General features: G+C 42.1%; 1 protein-coding gene across 5 annotated transcripts in view; it reads left to right on the top strand.

The window, feature by feature from the left end:
• Nucleotides 1–294: 294 nt before the first annotated feature.
• LOC121533720 (nuclear factor 1 A-type-like) overlaps nucleotides 295–24,439 on the top strand; it is a 179,025-nt gene continuing 154,880 nt past the window's right edge. For 2 of the 5 annotated variants that reach the window (XM_045205332.1, XM_045205331.1), the window contains exon 1: nucleotides 295–4,367. In XM_045205332.1, coding sequence (XP_045061267.1) covers nucleotides 4,272–4,367 — 96 coding nt within the window. In that variant the 5' untranslated portion in view covers nucleotides 295–4,271. The remainder of the gene's footprint in view (nucleotides 4,368–24,439) is intronic. The other 3 variants (XM_045205333.1, XM_045205336.1, XM_045205337.1) reach the window with 3 other exon arrangements.

The raw sequence follows: 24,439 nt of genomic DNA, 5'->3' as shown, positions 1-24,439 counted from the left end.
AACACATCAGGCCTGTCACACTAAAGAGCTTGGGTCCAGGCAGCTGCTTTTTCACTCGCTCCTAAATGCCACAATGTTTGGAAAATGAATGTGAAGAATCTTTACTGGCATTGCACTGCTGATGTGTGATGTCACTTCCCATGGCCAATGGCCCTGGCAGAGCCATTAGGATAATCATTTCCTGCAGTTGAAGTTAAAATACATTGTTTATGGATCATACCGTATATAATATATATGTTGACAGTTGAAATAAATGAGGAAGAAATATTATTTATTTTTCTGCATGCTTTCCCCTCAGTTTTAACAACCTGGAACACAAAGGCATCTGACAACAATCAGAGAGGAAAAATGCATGAATATAAACACCCTTGTTTGGAGTAGAGCTTCCTGGGTTTTGTCAAATGCTTCACTGAGTGCTTCTTATGTTCTGCAAGTGCCGATTAGGCAGATAAAAACAGGAAAAAAGGTGCCCGGGAAGCAGTTTCCAAGACTGTTCAACTTAGCTATTAGAAAATGTTTGTAGGATACTTATTTCGAAGTTGGGTTAATTGGTCTACTTGATTAATCCTCTCCCAGGAAGCAATAAGGATACTCCAGGACAGTTTTGTTCCCTACACCTCAAGTCCTCATATGGACACATATCATACAGAACACTGGCGCTGACTGTTCCTCTGGCTTCAGCGAGCTTCACTGAGCAGAGTGCCGGGTACAGCGCTGGGTGGTAGGACGCTGGCCTGCCTAGGGGTACAGCCATGTTTCACAAAGAGGAAAAGCAAAACAGATGTTGACATTCATGTTTTTTTCAGCATTTTGAATTATGGTTAGCAAGAGGAAGTAACCTAATGTTATTGGATTTGGTGATACATTGGAAAATATGTACACAAGCGTTCTCCATTTCGCTGGTTTCAGTTTAGAACTGTTAAAAAGTGCAGTTGCATACTATGACTTAGCTTGATTATCATTTTAAAAAAACTTTCATTTGAAATGTGATTGGTAAAAAAAAAAAAAAACATACATTGATAAAAGTTAGGAAGTTATTAGGCACCAATGTGTCACTTAACAGCGACCATTTTGGATAAACTGAAAATATTAAATTCACAGAATACCAAATCCTTCTGACGTTGAGCCACCAAAATTAATGATGCCTATTGTTTATCCTTTTAGAATGAACCCAACATTTTTTTCCAACTTTTATTCTCAAACAACATATCTGCCAGGCATTAGTAGTGCATTCAATTTGATATGCTGAAATTTCATAATGCACATCATATGTAAATCAGTTCAGCACGTCTACCTCCCAAGTGTGTAGTGACATGGTACAAAGTAGATTGTTATACCAATTGTCTTATTTGCAATTCCTTTTTGCTTTGCTATGGTGTTGTATGATTCAAGGGACATTTTGTAAGAGACCACCAATCTGGCAGCTCCATTATATTTTTTTAATGAATATATTTTATGCGCGGCCTAATTTACTTGATTTAGTAAACTGTTGGTTAAAATGAAGGTGTCCATGTAAAATAATATGGGAATTGTCATTGATGCTTTGTCATTTTTTCATTGCAGAAATAAATGTGTGGAGGACTTCTGACAGCAAAATGCACAGTTGATGACATACACATACTCCGAAAATGGTAAGCAAGAGAGAATGAAGAAAAGTCCATATTTTTCATAGTATGTAAATGGAACAGAGGATATGATTGTCAATCTTAACTTGTGATAACTTAATCTAACTGTGAAGTACTCTAACAGTAAAGCCCATCAGTGCAACACTGCCTTCTACTGGCCAGCTGACAGAATTGACTGGCTTCTTTCACTCTTTTCGTATCCTCAAATGTTTTAAGTGTTTTCCTTGTTTGGCAGTTTTAAATGGGAAATCGTAGTTGCTGATATTGAAGAAGAACTGTTAATGATAGACATTTTTGATTTATTTTTGCTTTTAAAGAATATTGCATTATGTAATATTCCAATTTGACTGTTACCATCTGCATATAACATTTTATAATTTAATTTGAGCACACACAGTACCATATCGTACCACGTGATAACATTTCACATTTATTCACCTCAATGACAATAGCCAGTAGCAACCTAATGTAAATGTGGTCGTTTTCTTAAGGTAATGTCAACTTTTATCAAATCTACATATTTCATCTTTTGATTTACTTTTCAAATGTGTTTTTGCGGCAGAAAAATTCTATGTCAAACTGTAACCCAAGGTGCGAAGTGGTTGTCATGGTAGACTGTAGAGGCTTTCTGGCCGCTGCTGACCAGTGTACAGTAAACGGCCCCTCGCTGGCCGCGTGACGCGGCTTCCATCCCCACTCGCTCTCTCTCACTCACACACACAACAAGTAACCGACCTGAACTTCCCACATCTCTGGTCTTTGCAAACAGTCATCCCCACTAAATGTAAAATCAAAATGACTTACATTGCCAACCGTGGTCAGCTATGTAAAATAAGAATAGGAGGTATTATTTTACTTGAGATTATATTTAAAAATAAATCTCACCTCTTGACTTTTAACTCAATAATACAGCCTGCATTGATATCCAGAAATAAACTGGACTGATCATTAAAAAACAAAATAAAAAGTTAAACAAAATAAAACATTTCAAATTTTTGGTGAAAAGTAGTCAATTAGAGAACATGGTCCCTGAAATCAAAAGTTTATTGAAATAGCATGTTGCGCATTAATATTTAGCGTTGTAATATATTGCCTCACTTTAATTGTTGTGATATCTTTATCCGAGATGATACACTTCTTTAATAACACTTTTTAATAAGAATTTAATAAACAATTCACATTTTGAAGGTTATATCAGAATCCCTATACTTATAGTGTTTTGCTTTACCATTCTAGCCGTACATCTCAGCCATTCTGAGAAAGGTCAGGAACATTTAATGTCATAACTTATTGGGGAACATAATGTGCTAGAAAGTAAAATAGTGCTCACTTGGTCAATATATGACCAAGTGAGCACTATTCACAAGAGGTGAAATTAGGATTACCTCCCTCCAAACCCCTCAGCGTGGTCTTTGGTCTTCAGTGTACCTGTGGACTTCTGCTCCCCTCCCCAAAGCACTCTCCATATCTCTGGCGAAATCGAATTCCATAGCTGCTATGCTACAATGGGAGAACTGTTTGATGGGCGCTCTGTCTCCTTCTCCCTCCCCTGGTTCAGATATTCCCCCTGATGAGGAACCTGAGCTTCAGAGAGCACCGGCCGGGCACCACCTATCATGGCCCTCCAGCCCAGCTCAATGCAAGCAACGACTCCGAAAAGAGAAAGTAGAACATTACTGTACATTATATTTGTTTCGGCATGCAAAAGTGGGATAAAATATTTTTTTATGTCATCTAATGTGATTTTGTGAGTTGATTGTACTATATGCAATGGTGAACGTGGCTAATATGTACTCATGTCCAGGTTGACATTTTAAACTAAAAAAATATGTATATAGAATATCTGCTGTAATAGTACTCAATGACTCAAAAAGTTGAATGTTCAGCACTTTACACTCAAAGTAAAGTGGTTTGGTTACTTACTTATCAATTTTTAAAGGCGTGAAGTGTCTTCTGGACAGCATTGCTACACACAGCCTTGAATTCCTCCAAATAATGTCCAGACTCTGTCTAGATCAAATAATATTAGCAGTGTAAAGTAAGACAGCCTGTAAAATGTAGCACCCTATGTCCATTTTCTATGGGCTTTAGTGGATCCTATTGTCTGGAGGTATTTACGCCAAAAGATAGACATTTGACACGAGAGGGAAAAGAGGGGGGGGGAGCCCAAAACAAAACATCGCATGATAGTCTTTAAGGAGTTCCATCTGTCCGGCAGAAATTTCAGGCTAATAGCCTGTGGCGCTTCAGCCCACTGCCCTCACTCCCTCTCTCTACCTGATCAGAAAGTCAGGAAAAAATGAGAACTTGTGCGGACCCAAGTCAACAGGGCTAGTGGTGAGGGGGATGATAATGAAGAACAAGCCCTAATTACAGAGGGAGAAAAAAATGACCCCAAGAACTCGGTGAAGTGGAAAAAAGGCTCATCATTCTGGTGTTTTTCTAAAGACTGCGCGCTCTGTGAGCAGATGACTGCCGCTCACCTTGCCACGGGGTCTGCTTGAGATTGGTTCATTGTCAAGGATTTTTTTTTTTTTTTTTCCCATGATTCCATATGGTATGGAGCGGGCTACATGTTGCCCAACATGCCAGTGCAAATGTTTTCTCAATTAGGTGTCTTATCTCCGGTGAGTGCACTAGCATCAGATGAAGCTTGCTGACAGCGTAATGGCAGGCAAAACCACGGAAGGCTCCATCAAATGGCAGCTCTGCTACGACATCTCAGCCAGGACTTGGTGGATGGTAAGTTGGCAGCAACCAAAGCTGTTTTTTTTCTTCCACATTCTTTCCCCATTTTTTCTTTTAAAAAAACGTCCCCCCTCTTCTTTAGATCCTTCAAAAAAGACACAAAAACATCTTTTTTTATATACTCCATTCTTCAACTTCACATTGAGTGAATTTCTAAATAGTGGATTGTTTGTTTTTGTGTCTGTTGTCAATGTCAGTCCTCTCTGTAGGAGCCTTGTCCCCTTGGTTTTTTCTCCAAGTCTCTTCTTGTCGTCTCAGTTCAGGATGTCAGTCCTGAAATATTGTCCTGCCGACGCTGTACTTATTTGTTCTTGTTCAGTGTTTAACTTTTGTAGCGTAAATATTCTAACTTTTTCACAAAAAACTATTCATCTGCTGACTGTCATTCAACTTTTCTGCAGTGGACAGATGAGAGCCCTTGCCATAAGTAAACCAATATTTTTCCAGTGTCCACTCTTCTCATCTAATTAAAGAAGGTTCTGTGAAGGCGTTGAAAAAAGGACCAAAAAGTGTCGCACCGTTTCTGTCAGACCTCTAGTTTATTCTAGTTTACCGAGTGTGCGGAGTGTCGCACTCCGCTCCTGAGCTCTGACACGCAGCGCCGGCAATTAAAGCACACAGAAGAAGAAAAAAAAACATGCCCTGGGACGAGTCGGACCCAGCGCCGGGCAGATTAACTTGCTTGTTGTGGTCAGCGAGGCCAGACAACCTTTGACAGCCCTGTCGCTCCAGCAGCGATGGGGAGAGGTTAAAGTGGAAGGAGGGAGAGCGAAGGAGAAAAAAAGACGGGTGGAATTTGTAGACTTTGCTGAGAGACGAGGAGGGGTAGGGGGATTCACAATAGTCTATTGTAGCCAGTGGATACAAATGAGCCTCGTCGGGCTGGATAAAAGGGCTTTGAAACTCCCAGTGCCCTGTGTTCATTAGGGGATGACTCGTTATCCCCGGCATCGTTATATTACTATTATCTTTATTATTGCCAGCGTAATTAGAATATTTATTTTTGGAAGGGGGAGTGTGGTGGCAAGCACCGGTTATTTTCTCAAGTACAGGTTCCTTGCCAGATTGTATAAAATACGGTAGTTGTATTGCCAGGAGACAATGGCTGAATTATTCCTCTGTAAGAAGATCATGAAATTCAGAATTCCACTCCGTTTTCCCCTTCTATCTCGCTCTCTCTCTCCACCACCCCCACCCCCACCCCGGCCCTCCTCTCCTCACCCATGCCACCTCGTACACAGCGGCAGGCAGCAAGCAGTGCTCCATGCCTGTGTGTAGGGAACTGATGAGGGGCAGAGGGAGAGAAACAGGAGCCTTTCTCTGCCTGTCACTTTCATTATGAGTCCCAGTGAAAATGGTTTTAGACCTTCACTACAGAGGGGGACATGTAACAGAGGGGAAAGAGGTGGTGGGTAGTGGTGGTTTTGTTTTTGGATGGAAAGGGATAGAAATGTGTGGGCATTCCTCACTGTCGATTTCTCCCCCTCTGTCTGGGGCCATGGGGCTGAAAACTGGATGTGCGGGAATGTTCCCCAGTTCATGGACTGAGTGGACTTGCTCATTTTGAGCAATCTCTTGCTGCTTTTTTTTAACTTTTATCCTCTAAAAGAAAATGTAGCTTTCAGATGATTTCTTGCCTGTGTTCATACATTTTTTTATAAAAGTTTATTTACTTGTTAGAAAGTCGCCTCATGAGATATGGTAGTTGTGTGTATATATGTGTGTATGTATATATATGAAAACGTGTATCCCTGCGTTGCATGGTGGATTGTACAGGTGATTTTGTGAACTGTAATTGCACACTAATTAATCAGTATTGTGTTTAAAGCTGTGTAAGTACTGAAGAGCTTTTAATTAATTTAGTTCAGTCAATAGACATTTGTCAAAACAATAATATGGTGCTGAATTTCATAGATGCTACCTCGCATTTATCTTCTGTAAAATAAATAATTTAGTGTTTTGACATTTAAATTCTATAAAACAATGTATTTTCTGTGCTGCTTACTCTGTTAATATGTTGGTAAATGGGGAAACGTAATGTTGCATGAGTGTTGCAATTCATTCTTGATTTGCTCTGAACATTTTATTTATAGGTTTCTACAACCACTGTTTATTGTATTGGGAAAAATGTATACACAACACCATATTTGTTTCTAAATTAGTAGCTCACTTGGAAAATGTCCTATCTTGTGTCAATACTAAAAATCACCTTAAAAAATTAGGAATGTTAAATGTATGGTGCATTAGGTGGTTGACCAAGGAAACTGAGATTAAGTTTCTTCAAATGGATCATATCCTCGCTGTATTAATAAAGAGTCAAACGTTTACAATGACATGGTTATTATGGGGATGCCGCGGGATGGTTTACAGTTTGGTAGAGGAGGAGTGGAAGCTGTTTTTATTAATTACCATCCATGTGCTACCATTCACTTGAATTAGTCAACAGTTGCTTTGACTAATTTAATCCCTCTGAAATGTTATATCAGATTTTTAATGGCACTGGAGGTTGAATTAGGTTACAGCGGAAAGAGGATTATATGCTTAATTTCAAAACGACAGTTATAATAATGATTTCAGATGATTAGCACAGACTGTGTGGAATTCATCCGTTTTATTTGAGCTCAAACGTTTCAACTGTTATTTTGCATTCATCATATTTTATGGAAGAAGGTCTGACCATTATGCCAGTCTCTGCGCTCTTTATAATAATTTGAATGGATATAATTTGCTTCAAGCTTTGCCACATTATTACCATTGCAAGAAGACGCCTTGTAATTGATAGGGCGAAACCCTCATCGTCCACATCGTAAATATAAGTCCACGTTTAATGTGACATTTGCTAAAACGGGATTAGGATAGAGGTGACCTACAAAACAATTAGTTTTCCAATTAGTATTTCATTGAGCTTTGTTTTGTAGCTTTGCCAGTTATCTGATTTACTACATCAACTGCTGTATGTTCTATATGAGCTGTTGTATACCTTAAGTAAATTTGTATTATTTAATGTTAACTTTAGTGAGCATTTCACCTCGGGTATGGCTATGATTTCTACACATTTGCCACCATCTTGTTAAATAAAGGGGATGTAGAATCCATCCTCTACTTTTTTTTCATTGACTACACTGACAAAATTGACAGGTTTTACGGTTAAGTAATCTCGTATAGCTTGTTTATTTGAAATGCATTTCATAATTAAGAGGTATGACATGGGCTCTTTTAGTGGGCCGTCTTGTAAATTAATTTATACTTCATGAGTTTCATCATTGTAAGGTTTGTTCATAAATGGGCTTTCAGGATGACCAGTTCAAATCAGAAATTGCGTGCCTCCCGGCTCAGTCAGTTGTGGTCGAGCTGCACTCTTGTAATGCATTAAGTACATCCAAATGATACTAGTCACAAATGTTACCCTTTCAGTCTGCACACCTCCCCTCCTGTGTGCCTACTTTTCTACCCAACTTGCTTGGTTTTTCTCTCTTCATACTTCACGCTAAATTATTGGATGTATATTTAGTAACCGTTCCTGTCTTTAATTTTTATTTATATTGTCCATTATTTGGAAATATTGTCCAGTAGCAGGCATCAAAGAAATTTGACCTTTTTCTGACATAGAATAATTTCCATTTTCCATGTGCCCTGTATATTTCACGTGTTACTCATCATTTAGCCTTTTGAGCGGGGCTCTCTGTGTGCTGTGGCTGTGCCGAGCATCTCTATGTTTTAAAGGCACCCAGGCTTTGTTTGAAGTCGGCTACTCTAATTAACCCTGCTTGTGCCTGAGCTATGGGGGCTGCGGGCTGACCCACCAGTGTGTTAACGCTGCGCTCATGTCATATTCCACCACCGGAGGGGCTAATGGGATTTCAGCTGCACTATAAGTGCCGCTCCTATAATCCACTTGTCAGTGAGCAGACCCCCCCCACCAGGCAAATGTGCACAGAGTGTGTGTACAGTATAAACTCCTACTGTAAGTAGTGGGCATATGAGTGTGTGAGAGCCAGTGGTAGAGAGCGGGAGGGGGTATGGCATGAGGGCATCAAATAATTACCATAGTCATTTACCACCACCCGCATCTGCCTCTCCTAACCCTGCAACTCTAGCTATTATATTCATTTGGAGTGGGGGAAAAATCATGCCCTGCACCTGATCTGTCACTTTAAAATTACTGGGAATTAGTGTCTCATCACCTTGATTATGTGTTGCTTCTAAATAAAGCTCAAAGCTAAAAAGGGAGAAAATGAATCAGAGATCCCTGCCCTGGAAAAAAAATAACTGTAGAGTACTTGTTTCAGCAGATGTTCTTCATAATTGGTGTTGATTATTTTGTCTAACTGCAATTGTTTATTCAGCAATCAAATTATTCAATTGAATTGCTCTCCTGGGGCACCAGAGTTCAAACCCTGATTTGCCAACTTGATGAATCGGGCTTTGTGTCCATAAAGATGCAGCGGCATTGTGCTCACAAGTTGTCTTTGTGTTCCGTGTGAAGTCATGTTCATTAGCCAGCCCTCACGTCTATTCTGATAACATGGGACCATTGCACCCAGAGTCACAGGTTAAAGGGATACTTCAGGATTGAGGCCCTTTATCAGATGAACTCGTGGGTGCTGTTTGAAGGATGTTGCTAACTAGCTCTAGTGCAATTGCTAACTAGCGTTAGCGCAATGACTGGCAGTCTATGGTTATCTGCTAGTATCCATAGACTTCCAGTCATTGCGCTAACGCTAGTTAGCATTGGCTCGCAAAACTACCTCTAACTTCCTTCATACTGGACATGTAGACACAAAAATCTGACTCTGGGGAAGTATACTGAACATAAATATAAACGCAACATGTAAAGTGTTGGTCCCATGTTTCATGAGCTGAAATAAGTTGGAGAAATGTGCTCTTCACGGATGAATGCCGGTTTCAACTGTACCGGGCAGATGGCAGACAGCGTGTATGGAAGCTGAAGACGTCCTAGTTCTTCCATGGCCTGCATACTCACCAGACATGTCACCAACCATTGAGCATGTTTGTGATGCTCTGGATCGACGTGTACGACAGCGTGTTCCAGTTCCCGCCAATATCCAGCAACTTCGCACAGCCATTGAAGAGGAGTGGGACAACGTTCCACAGGCCACAACCAACAGCCTGATCAACTCATGCGAAGGAGATGTCGTGCTGCATGAGACAAATGGTGGTCACACCAGATACTGACTGGTTTTCTGATCCACGCCCCTACCTTTTTTTTTAAAGGTATCTGTGACCAACAGACGCATATCTGTATTCCCAGTCATGTGAAATTAAGAGATTAGGGCCTAATGAATTTATTTAAATCGACTGATTTCCTTATATGAACTGTAACTCAGTAAAATCTTTGAAATTGTTGCATTTATATTTTTGTTCAGTGTAGATAAAGGGCCTCATTGCCAACATCCCGAAGTATCCCTTTAAGGCTGAATCTACGAGTGCCCAAACAAGTCTAGATAGTGTCAAATCACCAGAAGTTAATGTGGCTGTATGGTAAATCGAGTTATCACAGTACTACAGAAGACAATGTTTCCAGATAGCGTTTCATATTTGAAAGAACTTCATAATTATTGCAGAAGTGAGCAGTTTGGGGTTTTAAATATCGGCTTTATGCTAATTAAAATGCATAAACATCAATATTGTTTTACTCCACACAATCAGAAATGTCGATAAACAGTTTGGTGCATTTTTGGCGACTCAATTGATCTACCGTTCCACCATGTTACCGTCATATAAGACATGAAACTGTCTGAATGTTTGGGCCATGTTCCTGCTACCTGTGCATTGCTCATGTGGTGTGGTTACAGTGTTAGTGTCATATTGTGCAGAAGATGTTTCCAATTTGGTATCTTCTATGGACTGGAGAGAGATGATTAGAGGGGAGGAAATTGGAGGATTAAAATAGTCTGCTTGAACTTCCTGAACACTGCATGCTTGCTCTCCCTCTGTCCTTCACTCTCCCTCTCTCTGGCTCTCTCTCACTGCCTGAGCAGCCATAGGCCCTACAGCCTAGGAGATTAATGTCTTCCGGTTCACATAGATAGACTTCCAGACTAGGTGTGTGTGTGCGTACACAGGTGGTGCACAGTGTGAGCTAGCTCCCAGTGTGTGTCAGGCTGTCAGCTGGGTCTGTATCAACGGCCTGATATGAGTCACTTCTCTACCAGGGTAATGATGGGAATTGGTAATTGTGTGATGCTGCTAGACGCTAGTAGGCACTTACTGTATGTATGTCCACAATAAGATTAGAAATGTTAGTAAGTTTGTCCTCTAGAATAGGATATGTCTAGGATGTTTTAATGAAAACTTGTAATTGTTTTTCTAAATTCACACTGAACTAGAAAGTACACATTTTGTTGCCATTATATATTGTTGCAAATGTACTTAATCTGTATAGTTGTGTTTGGTGGTATAATTTCAAATCTTGGTAAATTAGCTCATCTTTGTTGGTCTACCGGTACAGTGGTCTGTGCAAGTTGAGGAATCGTGTTTATTTTGAGTTACTATTTGAATTTCTAGGATGGATGGGATTTCAGGCTCTTCGGCTTCTTTTTGCAATATAGTATTGGAACATTCTGAATGACTAGCAGAAGGCCGTAATATCCGTTCATATGTTGAGTGTCTTAGGTAGAAACGCATGCCTCAGGGTGTCTTGGCTTTCTTTGAGTTGCGACGTATATATGAAGCAAAAGACCATAGGAGACAAGTAACATTTAGAATCTAGTTCTCATGTTGCCGCTTCACATGTACTTATAACCTTTTGTTATAGTACATTTCGATTATGCTTATTTATGGTAATATGAATGAAAATTCATATTACCATATGTGGTATCGGAAAATTCTCAGCCCCAGTGACGATCTGACGATGTTCTTGGATACAGGCAAATTTTGATGAGGCTGAGTGGAGGGCTGCTCTCATTTGGCACCTGGTGATGATGTTGGCTTGTGAACAGGGGAAGAGCAGGAAGGAGAAAATCGGCTTTGGATCGAGCCTGCGTGTTAAAATAGACACGAACTGAGGTTGAGACGTTTGGGATTCAGTCCAGGCCATTTGACAAAGCATTCATACCTTATTTGATCTTATTGTTTATATCATAATTTCTTATATATTATCACGATCTTATCCACAAAGCACATGAGTGCAGTTTTTGTATCTTTTTTTAGGGGATAGATCAGCTATGAAATTAGCAGAGAGACTTGAAGTCTATCAAATAACATTACTTCATGCATAATTTCTAATTGACTTATTATGCCCCTACTCCCCCGGTTGGAGGACTTGGTGGAAAAGGTAAAAATAATTTCTCTCTCCACACACAAAAGTATGTGGATACCTTTTCATGCAATCTCCATAGACAAACATTGGCAGTAGAATGGCCTTACTGAAGAGCTCAGTGACTTTGAACGTAGCACCGTCCAACAAGTCAGCTCGTCAAATTTCTTCCCTGCTAGAGCTGCCCCGGTCAACTGTAAGTGCTGTTATTGTGAAGTTGAAACGTCTAGGAGCAACAACGGCTGAAGCGCGTAGCGCGTAAAAATAGTCTGTCATTGGTTGCAACACTAACTACCGATTTCCAAACTGCCTCTGGAAGAAACGTCAGTACAAGAACTGGTCGTCGGGAGCTTCATGAAATGGGTTTCCATGGCTGAGTAGCCGCACACAAGCCTAAGATCACCATGCACAATGCCAAGCGTCGGCTGGAGTGGTGTAAAGCTCGCCGCCATTGGACTCTGGAGCAGTGGAAAGGCGTTCTCTGGAGTCCGACGGACAAATCTGGGTTTGGCGGATACCAGGAGAACGCTGCCTGCCCGAATGCATAGTGCCAACTGTAAAGTTTGGAGGAGGTTGAATAATGGTCTGGGGCTGTTTTTCATGGTTTTGGCTAGGCCCCTTAGTTACAAGGGTTTTGAACCTCTATTTGTACAATTTCTACAGAGATTGCCCTAAAAATAAATACTTTACCTAAGAGTATATTCATATTTCCCATTGATTGATCGTGGTTTTTCAGATCTCATAAAAGGACTGTTTGTAGGTCCATCTGAACACAGACATTACGATTAAACAACCACTCCTGGACCTGACTCCAAAAGTGAGCCACCAATGGACAGTACCAAAGAGAGTATCTATTGATTCGGTTTCCTCGTGGCAGTCTGCAAAGGGCTGACTGTTCAATGCCCCATATATTGAACATTCTTTTTGTGGCAAGAATTGTATTTAATAGTTTAAATTGAAAAGAAGGGATTGATGCGTCAGTTGTTTTGTACATCAATTCATAAACCCGATGCCATGGTATTTGGACATAAATCTGTTCCCAACTGTCTTGAATTTTATACGGCATAGTTGTCAAATTGATCCATTTTACGATTTATACTAGTCATTTTAATCCATGCATGGTTTTCCATTGGAGGCAGACAAATCAATGAATTCCTTTCTCTTTTGAGTAATTGGCATCTTCCATTTTTGTGGCAGAACTGTGATGAGTTTGTTATACTTTTGTATTGAGCATACATCTCCATACACCTTTGTTAATTGCTTGCTTGACAATTTTACTGTACTTATTTACAATGTTATTCATAAACATGATACCTTCCTTATATATATATTTTCCAAGAAAATTGGTCTTTTCTATATCAGGACATTGGAGTAGCCATATTATTTGCTGTAATATTTGTTCGGCTTCTTCTGGAGGATGAAATTGGAGTTGTAACCAACTCTGTATGGCTTCATTTAAAAAGGAGGATACTTTAAACAGGGATCAATTGTCAATCCCCTGGAAATGGTTGGTTTTAATCTGCATAACGGCAAAAAGCCCCCTTTTGAACATTGAATGTGCCTCTCTTTGTAGCCTGCTGGAAAACCAGTTTGGAAACGAAGTTATTTTAGAATCATTATGAACACATTTTTTTCGTTCTGTTCCACTGTTCTGACCAGCAAGATAAAGTTCTGAACAGTTTATATTGTTCCTTACACCTCTGAAAAAAAATATTAATTACATTTAGCGCAACATTAAATGACTTAACCAATCAGTGCAGATAGAGCAGCTTGCTATGGAGTGGGCAAACTATTTACATGCATTGGACAGAAAAGTGAAGGGCACGATATGTAACTAACATTTTGCGGGTGGGGAGAGAGCGAGAATTATACCTACGGAGGACCAGCTTCTATGAAGGAACTTGAATGTCTTTGAACTTAAGAGAGTTGGCTTAAAGTTGGACCAGAGCTCGCTAGCTAGCGAACAAGCTTGTGTGTGCAGAGTGGCACCAGAATTAAAATAAAAACACATCTTACCTTTTGGTAGTTAATTACTAAATCGGAAAATAACGTTACTAACCGGTTCCCATGCTTTTAAAATAATGGTTATGTTCCGGAACAGTATAGATCACTTTCGTTCCCGGTTCTGATTTTGTTTGTTGAAAAATGTATTTATTTTCCGGTTTTCTGTTCTGTTCCTTGAACCGGTTCCAACCCCTGATTTAGTTATAATTTCGGTATAATGGAGGCTTTAAGAGAGAGGTTTAATGCCTTAATATTTCAGTATTAACCCTCCAAACTCATGTTTGTTATATAAGTACGTCCATTTAACTTGATCTGGTTTGCCATTCCAAATAAAATGAAGAAAAAATTGTAGCATGATTTGAAAATCGATTCTCTTTGAGTCGGTAGAGCCATGAATAAATATGTAAACTGCGATATCACTAGAGAGTTAATCAGAGTAATTTTCCCGTAGATGGACAGGTGTTTGCCCCTCCACGGTTTTAAGATCCTATCTATTTTTGCTACGTTTTTGCTCAAATTGTCCGGGATATTTAGACCAAGCACATCAACTTCACCGTCCGCCCATTTAATGGGGAGACCACATGACAATTTAAAGTTAGTATCTTTTAGAGACCTAATCTATAATATAGTACATTTGTCATAGTTGGGTTTTAGTCCAGAAAAACTGGAGAAATTATAAAAGTCCTCAGTAAGGCCCTTCAAGATTGTCACGGATTCTGCCGAGGCTGCCCCTCCTCCTTGCTCGGGCAGGCTTCGGCGTTCGTCGTCACCGGAATACTAGCTACTGCCGATCTATGTTCTATGTTTCTATGTTCTACCTGTTGTTGTCTGATTGTCACACACCTGTTTCCCATCGTGTATTACTCCTTCCCTATTTAACCCGGTGGCTCCCATTGTGTTTTGTGCGTGTTTGTTATTTCGTTTCGTGTGTCGTTTGGTGAGAGGGTTTGCTCCTCCCTGTGTGGAGATATTTTGTATTTGTTTCTTTACTTATCAGTAAAGTACGTTTTCATTGAGTTCTGTGTCCTGCGCCTGACTTCGACCCACCACATTACACTGACACTCGTGACAAAAGATTGAGGACTCAAGAGAACTTGAATCATCGGCATACATTGATACTTTTGTCTCTATTCCATAATTGTTTATCATTATATCAGATTTGTATAGCTAATAGTTCAATGGACATAATAAATAAGTATGGTGACAGAGGGCAACCTTATTTTATGCCTCTTGACAATTCAAAGCTCTCAGGAGTAACTGTTTATTATTTTACATAAAAAGATTGTTGTACATGACTTTTACCATCTTATGTACTGTTTTGTTTGTACATTTTCAAAACCGCCCTGTTTGAGTACCGACTTTTTCTTCATCTAAACTGCCCTGTTTTAAGTGGTCCCACTTTGGTGAATATCTTCAATTAGATAAATATTTATTACGGAAGTGTTAAATGCTCAATATGCTTTTTACAGCCATTTTTTTATTTAATGTTGATATTGATCTGGCATTTGTAATTGGTCAGTGTAGCAGTTCCAGCTCCTAGATAGACTTAAGATGCATCAGTTAAACCCTCACCTAGTGACCTTCTCCTTGACACCTTTCTGATCGCTACCATCAGCTTCCAAATTTAGGTGGGTGGGAAACAGGACACCACGTTAGACTGACCATACTGTAACATGCTGCATCACTAATTAATATATTTTGTCATTCAAATGGAAGACTTAAGGTACATCCTATTTTAAATGAGTTTAAGTGTTTCGAAAGCTTCACTGTTGTCAAAATGTTGTCAACCCCCCTCTTATTATTTTTCAACCTGTCTCTCGCTCTCTCTGTCTAAACCACAACTCCACTCTGCTGTAGAATGAAGGGATCAATTGTGTGGAAGAGATGCGTGTGAAATCCCTGATGCCTGGGATGGGGTGAAGGAGGGGTGGTGGATGGTTGAGGGAGGGGAGTGTGGGTCAGGGGTCACTGTGTGAGAAAAAGGCCCCCTTTCTATTCCTGGCATGGCTCTGCATGGCTCCCCTATATGTTTACCCCCCCTCCACTCCCAGCCCACCCCATCCCCCCACCCCTCTCTCTCGCTATCCCCGTCTCCGTCTATGTCCCTCCGCAGAGAACGATGGCTACTGGCCAAGACAGCTGGTTCTTTTGGCCAGTCTGGTGCCGTTTTCCAAGGCTTGGATTGTCGGGGGCTTGTCTTGATGGGGTGGAAACAATGGGAGCCGAAGAAGATGCTCCCACTCCCACTCTGTGTGCCCATTATGGGTCTGAGACTGCCAGGGCAGCCATCTCTCACAGCAACCAACCTATCCTGCCGCAACTACACTGAACAAAAATATAAACGCAACGTGTAAAGTGTTGGTCCCATGTTTCATGAGCTGAAATAAAAGATCCCAGAAATGTTCCATATGCACAAAAAGCTTATTTCTCTACAATTTTATGCACAACTTTGTTTACATCCCTGTTAGTGAGCACTTCACCTTTGCCAAGATAATCAATCCACCTGACAGGTGTGGCATATATAGAAGCTGATTAAACAGCATGCTCATTACACAGGTGCACCATGTGCTGGGGACAATAATGTCTAAGATTGAAATTGGCATGCTGACGGCAGGAATGTCCACCAGAGCTATTGCCAGATAATTTAATGTTAATTTCTCTACCATAAGCCGCCTCCAACATCATTTTAGAGAATTTGGCAGTACGTCCAACCAGCCTCACAACCGCAGACCACGTGTATGGCGTCATGTGGGCGAGCGGTTTGCTGATGTCAACATTGTGAACAGAATGCCCCATAGTGGCGGTGGGGTTATGGTATGGGCAGGCGTAAGCTACGGACAACGAACACAATTGCATTTTATCGATGGCAATTTGAATGCACAGAGATACCGTGACGAGATCCTGAGGCCTATTGTCGTGCCATTCATCCGCCGCCATCACCTCAGATTCAGCATGATAATGCACGGCCCATGTCGAAAGGATCTGTACACAATTCCTGGAAGCTGAAAATGTCCTAGTTCTTCCTTGGCCTGCATACTCACCAGACGTCACTCATTGAGCATGTTTGGGATGCTCTGGATCGACGTGTACGACAACGTGTTCCAGTTCCTGCCAATATCCAGCAACTTCACACAGCCATTGAAGAGGAGTGGGAAAACATTCCACAGGCCACAATCAACAGCCTGATCAACTCTATGCAAAGGAGATGTGTCGCGCTGCATGAGGCAAATGGTCTGACTACATTTTTTAAAGGTATATGTGACCAACAGATGCATATCTGTATTCCCAGTCATGTAAAATCCATAGATTAGGGCCTACTTTATTTATTTCAATCGACTAACTTCCTTAATATGAACTTTATCTCAGTAAAATCTTTGCAATTGTTGCATGTTGCGTTTATATTTTTGTTTAGTATATATCAGTGACTGACCCACTGAAATTTCCGCTCTGGGAGATCAACGTTTATTTAATTCAAATCCAAGGGAAGGATTTATGTTAGAGCTGGTTAGTTACGTGTTACACATGTAGGATCTTAATTTGAGACAGTTTGCTACAGCAGGAAAGGGTTGGGTTGATACATTTTTCGTAATGGAAAATCAAGTCTGAAATGTCAGTGGCAATTACAAACTTCAGAAGCCTTTTTCAACCTCAAATAAACAACTCGTTTTAAATCTCCTGCATTCTCCTGCAACAGGGTGATCAAATTAAGATCCTCACTCTCTTTTTATGCCACCCCCCCCCTCCCTCATCTCTCTCTCTCATCTCTCTCCCTAAGAGAAGAGCCGTAAACCTGAGGGGAGCGGTGCTAAACAAAGTGGGGATTGTTTTTCCCTCTGCCATGGCTCTGTGCCACTCAAGGCACAATATCAAACAATCATGGACACTGGCTCCTGCGTATGCTCTCTCCCTCACAGTTGGGTTGCGCTCTGTTTTCCAGCCCTGGCTGTTTCCCTACCTCCAACCAGCAATGCTCCTTTGTTTGTTTACAGAGTTTATTAAACTTCTAGCTGCAATAAAACCTATAAGCCAATAAGCTTTTAACATCTCTGTTACTGTATATATATTCTTTGTATGACTGGTATTGATTTGTAGAAGTGTGTGTTCTTTTGGAAGTTTTCATTTTGTAATGGTCCCAGAAAAAAAAAGGAAAAGGATTCCAGAAATGCCATCTGGTATTTGGTGGAGGTGTGTGTGTATATATATATATATATATATATATATATATATATATATATATAGTGTGCGTGCATGTGTGTACGTGGTGAAAAGTGATCATTTTCTCTCCATACCTCTCCTCTTGGTCGCTAGCCACCCACCACTTTGCTGCCAAAAAAAGGTGTCAGTCTCTCCAGTAAAAGGGAGGTAGGGGGGTGTTTGGTGTGCGTGAGGGAGAGATGGTTTATTGGCATAACTGGATCTTTGCCAGTGTTATTAACTCTTCTCTTGCCACTCCTCTCTCCATCTTCCTATAACATATACTTTCCAAAGTTTGAACTGAAGGCATGATACAGTACATTGGTTGGGAATATTGACAATGTCCACTCTTTCCCTGTGGTTTCATTATGGAATCACAATCATGAGCCATTAGGAGGACCATAAATGCTATGCAGGTGGTGCATTAATGCAGAGATGTCTACCAATAACTCCCTTCTCTTTCTTTTCATTCCAATCAGAGATGGGACATCTCCCTGTGTCAGTAGTTGTAAATGAGGAATTGGCTGCAGAAACCTCCCCGTGGTTGAGATATTGGACCTCATATTTCACTGTTTTGGCCTTACACCCCTGTGTATAATGGTGCCTGTGACTTTGGCAAAGTGAATGAGTGATTCCATCTGATTGTAGGCTCTGTGAAGCCCCAGTGTTGCCCTGCTTTAAGCCTGTCTCACTAACTGACATGTGAAAGGGGTAATCCTCTCTGTTTGGCCCCAGACCCAATCCATACCGAAAGGCATGAAATATGAAATGTGGGGTGCACAGCTGGTTAAGCTCAGGGTAATGTGTGTGTGTGTGTGAGAGGAAGAGATCTCTCATCTAAACATGATACGACATAATGGTTTCATCTCAATAATTGTTGATCATTTTTTATCAAAGCCTCAGTTATATATTTCAGATCTTCTCTTCACACACCAGTACCAAGCCATTAGCATATTTTTTTCAATGATTGTTAATGCATCCACTGTGTGGTCGTGTGCTATTGCTGACCCATTAGGACTTTAAAACCAATCACACTGATTACCAGAAAAGCCCACCAACAATTAAACAAATGAGCTGGCCATTCCAGCAAATAAAATCAAGATTGCTACTTAGTTCATTAAAAGTGGGGGGGGCTAGATTAGGTGAGCTAATGCGGGTGGTGATTTGGGGCTTTGACTGTTCGGTGGCTGAGTGGCAATGCTGCAGGGACACACAGAGGACAGAGGCGGAAGCGGACAGATGTCACCATGTCGGAAATCTGATTAAAACGAGAAGAGCCCCTCCCTAATGACTACTGTGACACCCTGCCCAACGTGTCGCACGGTAACAGAGTTGGCCTAATTACCAGAGGTCATGGAAGTGCCGCTCTCATGCAACCCTCCCTGCCTCTTATGTAGCGGATGGGCCTCGCTCCCCCCTAGAACCCGACCAATATGTATATTTTTAGGTCCGATTTTTATTTGGGGGGGGGTGACAAAACGTACCGATATCTGCCGATATACTGCTTTACGCTGGGGAAATGAAAAAGTCAAAATTTTCCAGACTGAAATCTCATAAATTGACATCCCAAGCAGCAATTGTCCAATAAATATTCTTCAAATGTTGATTTCTTACATTGTGAATGACACATCATGGGAATGGCCGCAAGTGTTCAGATCAGCATGAGATTCCTTTTTTTAAAATCCTATTTTATTGATTATCGGTGGAATTATCGGCCGACACCGATATAGTGTTAAAAGGCCACTATCGGCCGACAATATCGGTGAACCGTTATATCTGTCGGGTTCTACTCACCCCGACACATTGGTGAAGTATCTAAACAACAAGGCCCAAAGAGTGTTTTAACTTCTGGAGTTGAACTGGCAGGTGATCACAGAATTTCTTCTAATTTGTTGTAGCAGCGTCTGTCCATTGAATATATCGCTTAGCTAAAACCCTGCAGGTTGAGCTTCTACTCTAAAGTCTAAACTGTGCCCAGTCATCTGAGGGGAGTAAAAAGATGCTTGGAGGAGTTTCTCAGCATTCCAAACCATGCAGGGTCAGCTAATTCCCCATCAGCGCTAATATAGAATGATCACCCTTTTTATCTGCGTGTGTAAAACTCCTACTCCGTTTTGTCCCGTGGCCAGCCTTTCACACCCCCTTAATGGGGTAATGGGGCCCCGCCTATCTAATTAAGTTGATTCAGAGCGGTGCCTGTGCAGGCGCAGGGCCCCATTACTTATGGCTGTCCAGCCAGGGGCACCTGCTGACCCCACCGAGCCTGTCGCCCATGTTCCACACGCCTTCGACAGGGGGAGCCGCCGACCCCCTGAACCCAGGGGAGGGCGAGCAGCTGGCGGGGGCATCTCCAGAGGCCGCTGTCCCCCCCCTCAACTCTCAACCCCCCCAACCCCCCCCGCCCCTCTCCTCACAAACAGACAGGTAGTTCTCACAGGGGGGACTGTCCTTGTTTACTCCCTACTCATAGTGAGCAGAGCCATGGAGAACAGCTCTGTAGTTGCTCCTCACACTGATCTCAGTGCAGTGGTAGATGGAGTGAGAGGGAAATGGTGACGTGGTGGCTGTAAAAGTGGAGGTTGACTGTAAGGGATCCAGAGGACTGCCTGGCTGACTGGCCTTTCTCCTCCCCCCATGGCGGATTAAGCTGGCAGCTAGCTGCAGCCGGGGGACAGGCTGCCACTGGCCACTCCAAGGTGACCCCTGGCAAAGCTGGCAGCACATCTGTAGCCCTGCCTGGCACATCCAGGAGCACCAGCCCCCGCACTGGCTGGCTGGGCCGGCTGGCAGGGAGTCTTAGCAGGGGGCCGGCTGTCCTCCTGCTGCCTGGCATGGTAGCAGAGGGTAGGACACAGAATGTGGTTAGAGTACGGAGCACAGACTGGGAAGTCGGGGAGCTGGGACAGCAAGGAGAACTGGGGTAGATGTAAAGATGTTAAAAAACCTGACAGTCCATTATTTCCAAATATCAGATCCTAAATGGACAGATGCAGACAGACCAACACAGAGTTCAAGGAAAGACCTTGCAGCAGAGTAATAATGATACTTTCTCTTTCCACATTTAGCTCTCACTGTGAGCGTGTAAGTACATATTAGCGTAGTTTTTGGATGATGAAAGGAAAAGCACAGCAACATATCTGTTTACCGTGGGGTGGTAGTGATGATGGTGGTGGGGGAGCCAGTGAAGGAAGCCATCTGTTCAGAGGAGCAAGGTGACCCACTGGGCTGGCAGACAAGGCAGGCAGGTGTCCACACATTACAGCCACATGGGCTCCCTTTACAGGGCCTAAAGTATGTACACAACAATATGCAATGTGTTTTCTTTGAGCACACTGGGGAGAAAATGGTGGTCAGACAGTGTAGTCATGGCAGCCCTTCAACCTCCACTGTGGTCTGGAGAAGGTGAGAGAGGCGGCCTGCCTCCTAAAGTGGATACATCCTCCTGCAATCAGTGGGCCCAGCCGCGATCTTCCTCACCCCAAATCCAAGCCATCTGCCAGTGAACGCAGAGCAGGTCCTCCTTAACTCTAATTGTTTCCATCTTCCTGCTGAATGAGTGTGGTACCGTGGCCACAGCTTGCCTGCTCCGGCCACCACCTCTCCTCTTGGCCCTTGTGACAGAATATTTTTAGGATCCTAATGGAGATATTTGTTGCATAATTGTTTTATTTAGCAAGCTGAATCAAACTCCTTTATTAGCTGTGTATTGCTCTTAAAAGCAGCCTGTTTTGCTTAAGTAAGCAGTGACGGTACCTGTGATCAGTGGCTGAAGGTTTTCCAAAAAACTGCCAATAAGCTTTTTAAAACATTGGGGATATTATTCAGAGCCAGTGTAAAGTACAGTACCTGTTAAATTGGGTGAATCTTTCTGAGTGTACTCTATGCTATTTGGAGTTAGTGGGCCAGCCAGGTATTGGCCCAGGTGTCTGGGCTGTAGAGAGTTTGAAACCAGAGAGGGCTGTGGGAGCCCAGGACTGATGGTCGACTGGGAGAATTAATTAACCAGATTAGGTGTCCCAGGCCAGCCACAACTGCAGGGAGGGGGAGAGAAAGAGTGGGGGAAACCCACATTTCACTGCCCCCATCCTTACCCCACCCAGGCCTGGTTGGAGTTTTTTTTAGACCCCACACTCTCCCTCGCAGAGCGAATAAAAGGGCCATTTGGGGTGGATGAAAAGGCTCATTAAAGAAGAGGAACAATGAAATGGGAGAACGACGGGCGCAGCAGCCTTAATTAAGCCTGTAAGTGACTGTAGTATGTACTGTAGATGCAGTACAGACCAGCTGGAGATCTGTGTTATTCCTGGCTCTATGTGGTCAGTATTAATATCACTGGAGCTGTGGCTCAGTTTACACACCTCGCTGTGGGAACCACTGGTCAGCCAGACCTCATAGCCCAGGATACCCCCTGCTGGTGGGGTCGTGGTGGCAGAGGATTATTTATCTTAAAAGAGAAGTTAACTTTTTTACAACCAAATCTCAATTTTAAGTAAATTGTCTGTTATAGAAGGGTCCAGACACTGGGCGATTTTACTTGGTTTTGAGAAACTTACCCCTCTTGCGATACACTTCCTCATTGCTCATTCTGCAGTATGGTGACTGCGGATAAACATGAACAAAGGCTCCAAAAACACCGAACACTACCTTTTTAGAAACGACAAAGCTCTCAGTATAGTGATGCAGGTCTTTAGATGTTGTACACAATAAAATGTAATTCCGCAACGTTATATTCTGTTTTGTTGCGACGCGATCGATACCTCTCTGTCTATTCTATACTGAACAAAAATATAAATGCAACATGCAACAATTTCATTGATTTTACTGAGTTACAGTTCATATGAGGAAATCAATCAATTGAAATAAATTCATTAGGCTCTAATCTATGGATTTCACATGACTGGGAATACAGATATGCATCTGTTGGTCACAGATACCTTAAAAAAAAGGGGCCTCACAATGGGCCTCAGGATCTCGTCAAGGTAATTTGGTGCATTCAAATTGCCATCGATAAAATGCAATTGTGTTCGTTGTCCGTAGCTTATGCCTGCCCATACCATAACCTCACTACCATCATGGGGTATTCTGTTCACAACGTTGACATCAGCAAACTGCTCGCCCACACGACGCCATACAAATGGTCTGCGGTTGTGTGGCTGGTTGGACGTACAGCCAAGTTCTCTAAAATGACATTGGAGGCGGCTTATGGTAGAGAAATTAACATTAAATTCTCTGGCGACAGCTCTGGTGGACATTCCTGCAGTCAGCATGCCATTTGCACGCTCCCTCAAAACTTGAGACATCTGTGGCATTGTGTTGTGTGACAAAACTGCACATTTTAGTGGCTTTTATTGTCCCCAGCACAAGGTGCACCTGTGTAATGATCATGCTGTTTAGTCAGCTTCTTGTTATACCAAACCTGTCAGGTGGATGCATTATCTTGACAAAGGATAAAATGCTCACTAACAGGGATGTAAACAAATTTGTGCACAACATTTTAGAGAAATAAGCTTTGTGTGCATATGGAACATCTCTGGGATCTATTATTTCAGCTCATAAAACATGGGACTAACACTACATGTTGCGTTTATATTTTTGTTCAGTGTAGTTGCAGCAGGCTACACAGAGAATGGAACAGCTGGATAGGGGAAACCGCTTGAGTCACACAAAATGGAATATAACTTTGCGGATGAAGTTCGGAATGACAATTTCATGTGTACAACATCTAAAGACTTGCATCACTATACTGAGAGCGTTTGCATTTCTAAAAGGACGTATTTGGGTATTTTTGGAGCCTTTGTTCATTTTCTTCCGGCTCCCTCATACTGCGCAACGAGGATGAGGAAGTGTATCACTGGTTGGCGTAAGTTTCTCAAAAACAAGTACATTTGCAAAACAACTTTCTGGACACTTCTATAACATGCCATTTACATCCATAATACAGATTTGGTTGTAAAAAAGTAAACCTTTTCTTTAACAGAGATAAACATACACCTTGATTGGATAACTGAAATACACATATTAACTTTATATAAGATGGAATCCACGATGGGGCTCTTTCAAAACAGCGGAACCCCATGACTGTAGCTTCTGTGTTTTGTATGCACTACACTAGGGTTGAGCTCATAAGAGACAGTGACGTCACCACGGCTGACCCTCGCGTGGCCCGGCCTCTCCTCTGACTGACTGACTTTGCAGCACTCGCTCGCTGCTACCCAAACCTGGCGTCTGCACCCTGCACTCTCATCTACTTCGTCCGGCTTCCTGTACTGCCAAGGCTCCCTTCTCCTCCCTCCCTCCACCTCTCCCTCCCTTTCTAAAGTGGTGTCAGGTAGACACTGTAAAAGAGGTGCAATGGATATCTTTTCACCTGCTCCTATGGGTCCCCCACTGAGAGCAAGCTGTTGTTTCACTGGCTTCCTCAGCCCTGCACACCTGTCCTCCCGTGCCTTTTGCCATTTTCAGGTGCATGCCGATTGTCAATTATTGATGAGGCTTAAAGAATGCATGCAGAAGAGGGTGGCACTTTATTTTAGAGGCGACGTTCCAACTCTCAGAGATGCTTTGCGTTAAGTCAAGCCAGTTTGGTTCT

Source organism: Coregonus clupeaformis, chromosome 20 (assembly GCF_020615455.1).
Source record: "Coregonus clupeaformis isolate EN_2021a chromosome 20, ASM2061545v1, whole genome shotgun sequence".
Lineage (NCBI taxonomy): Eukaryota > Metazoa > Chordata > Actinopteri > Salmoniformes > Salmonidae > Coregonus > Coregonus clupeaformis.
This window is presented reverse-complemented; position numbering and strand designations above follow the sequence as displayed.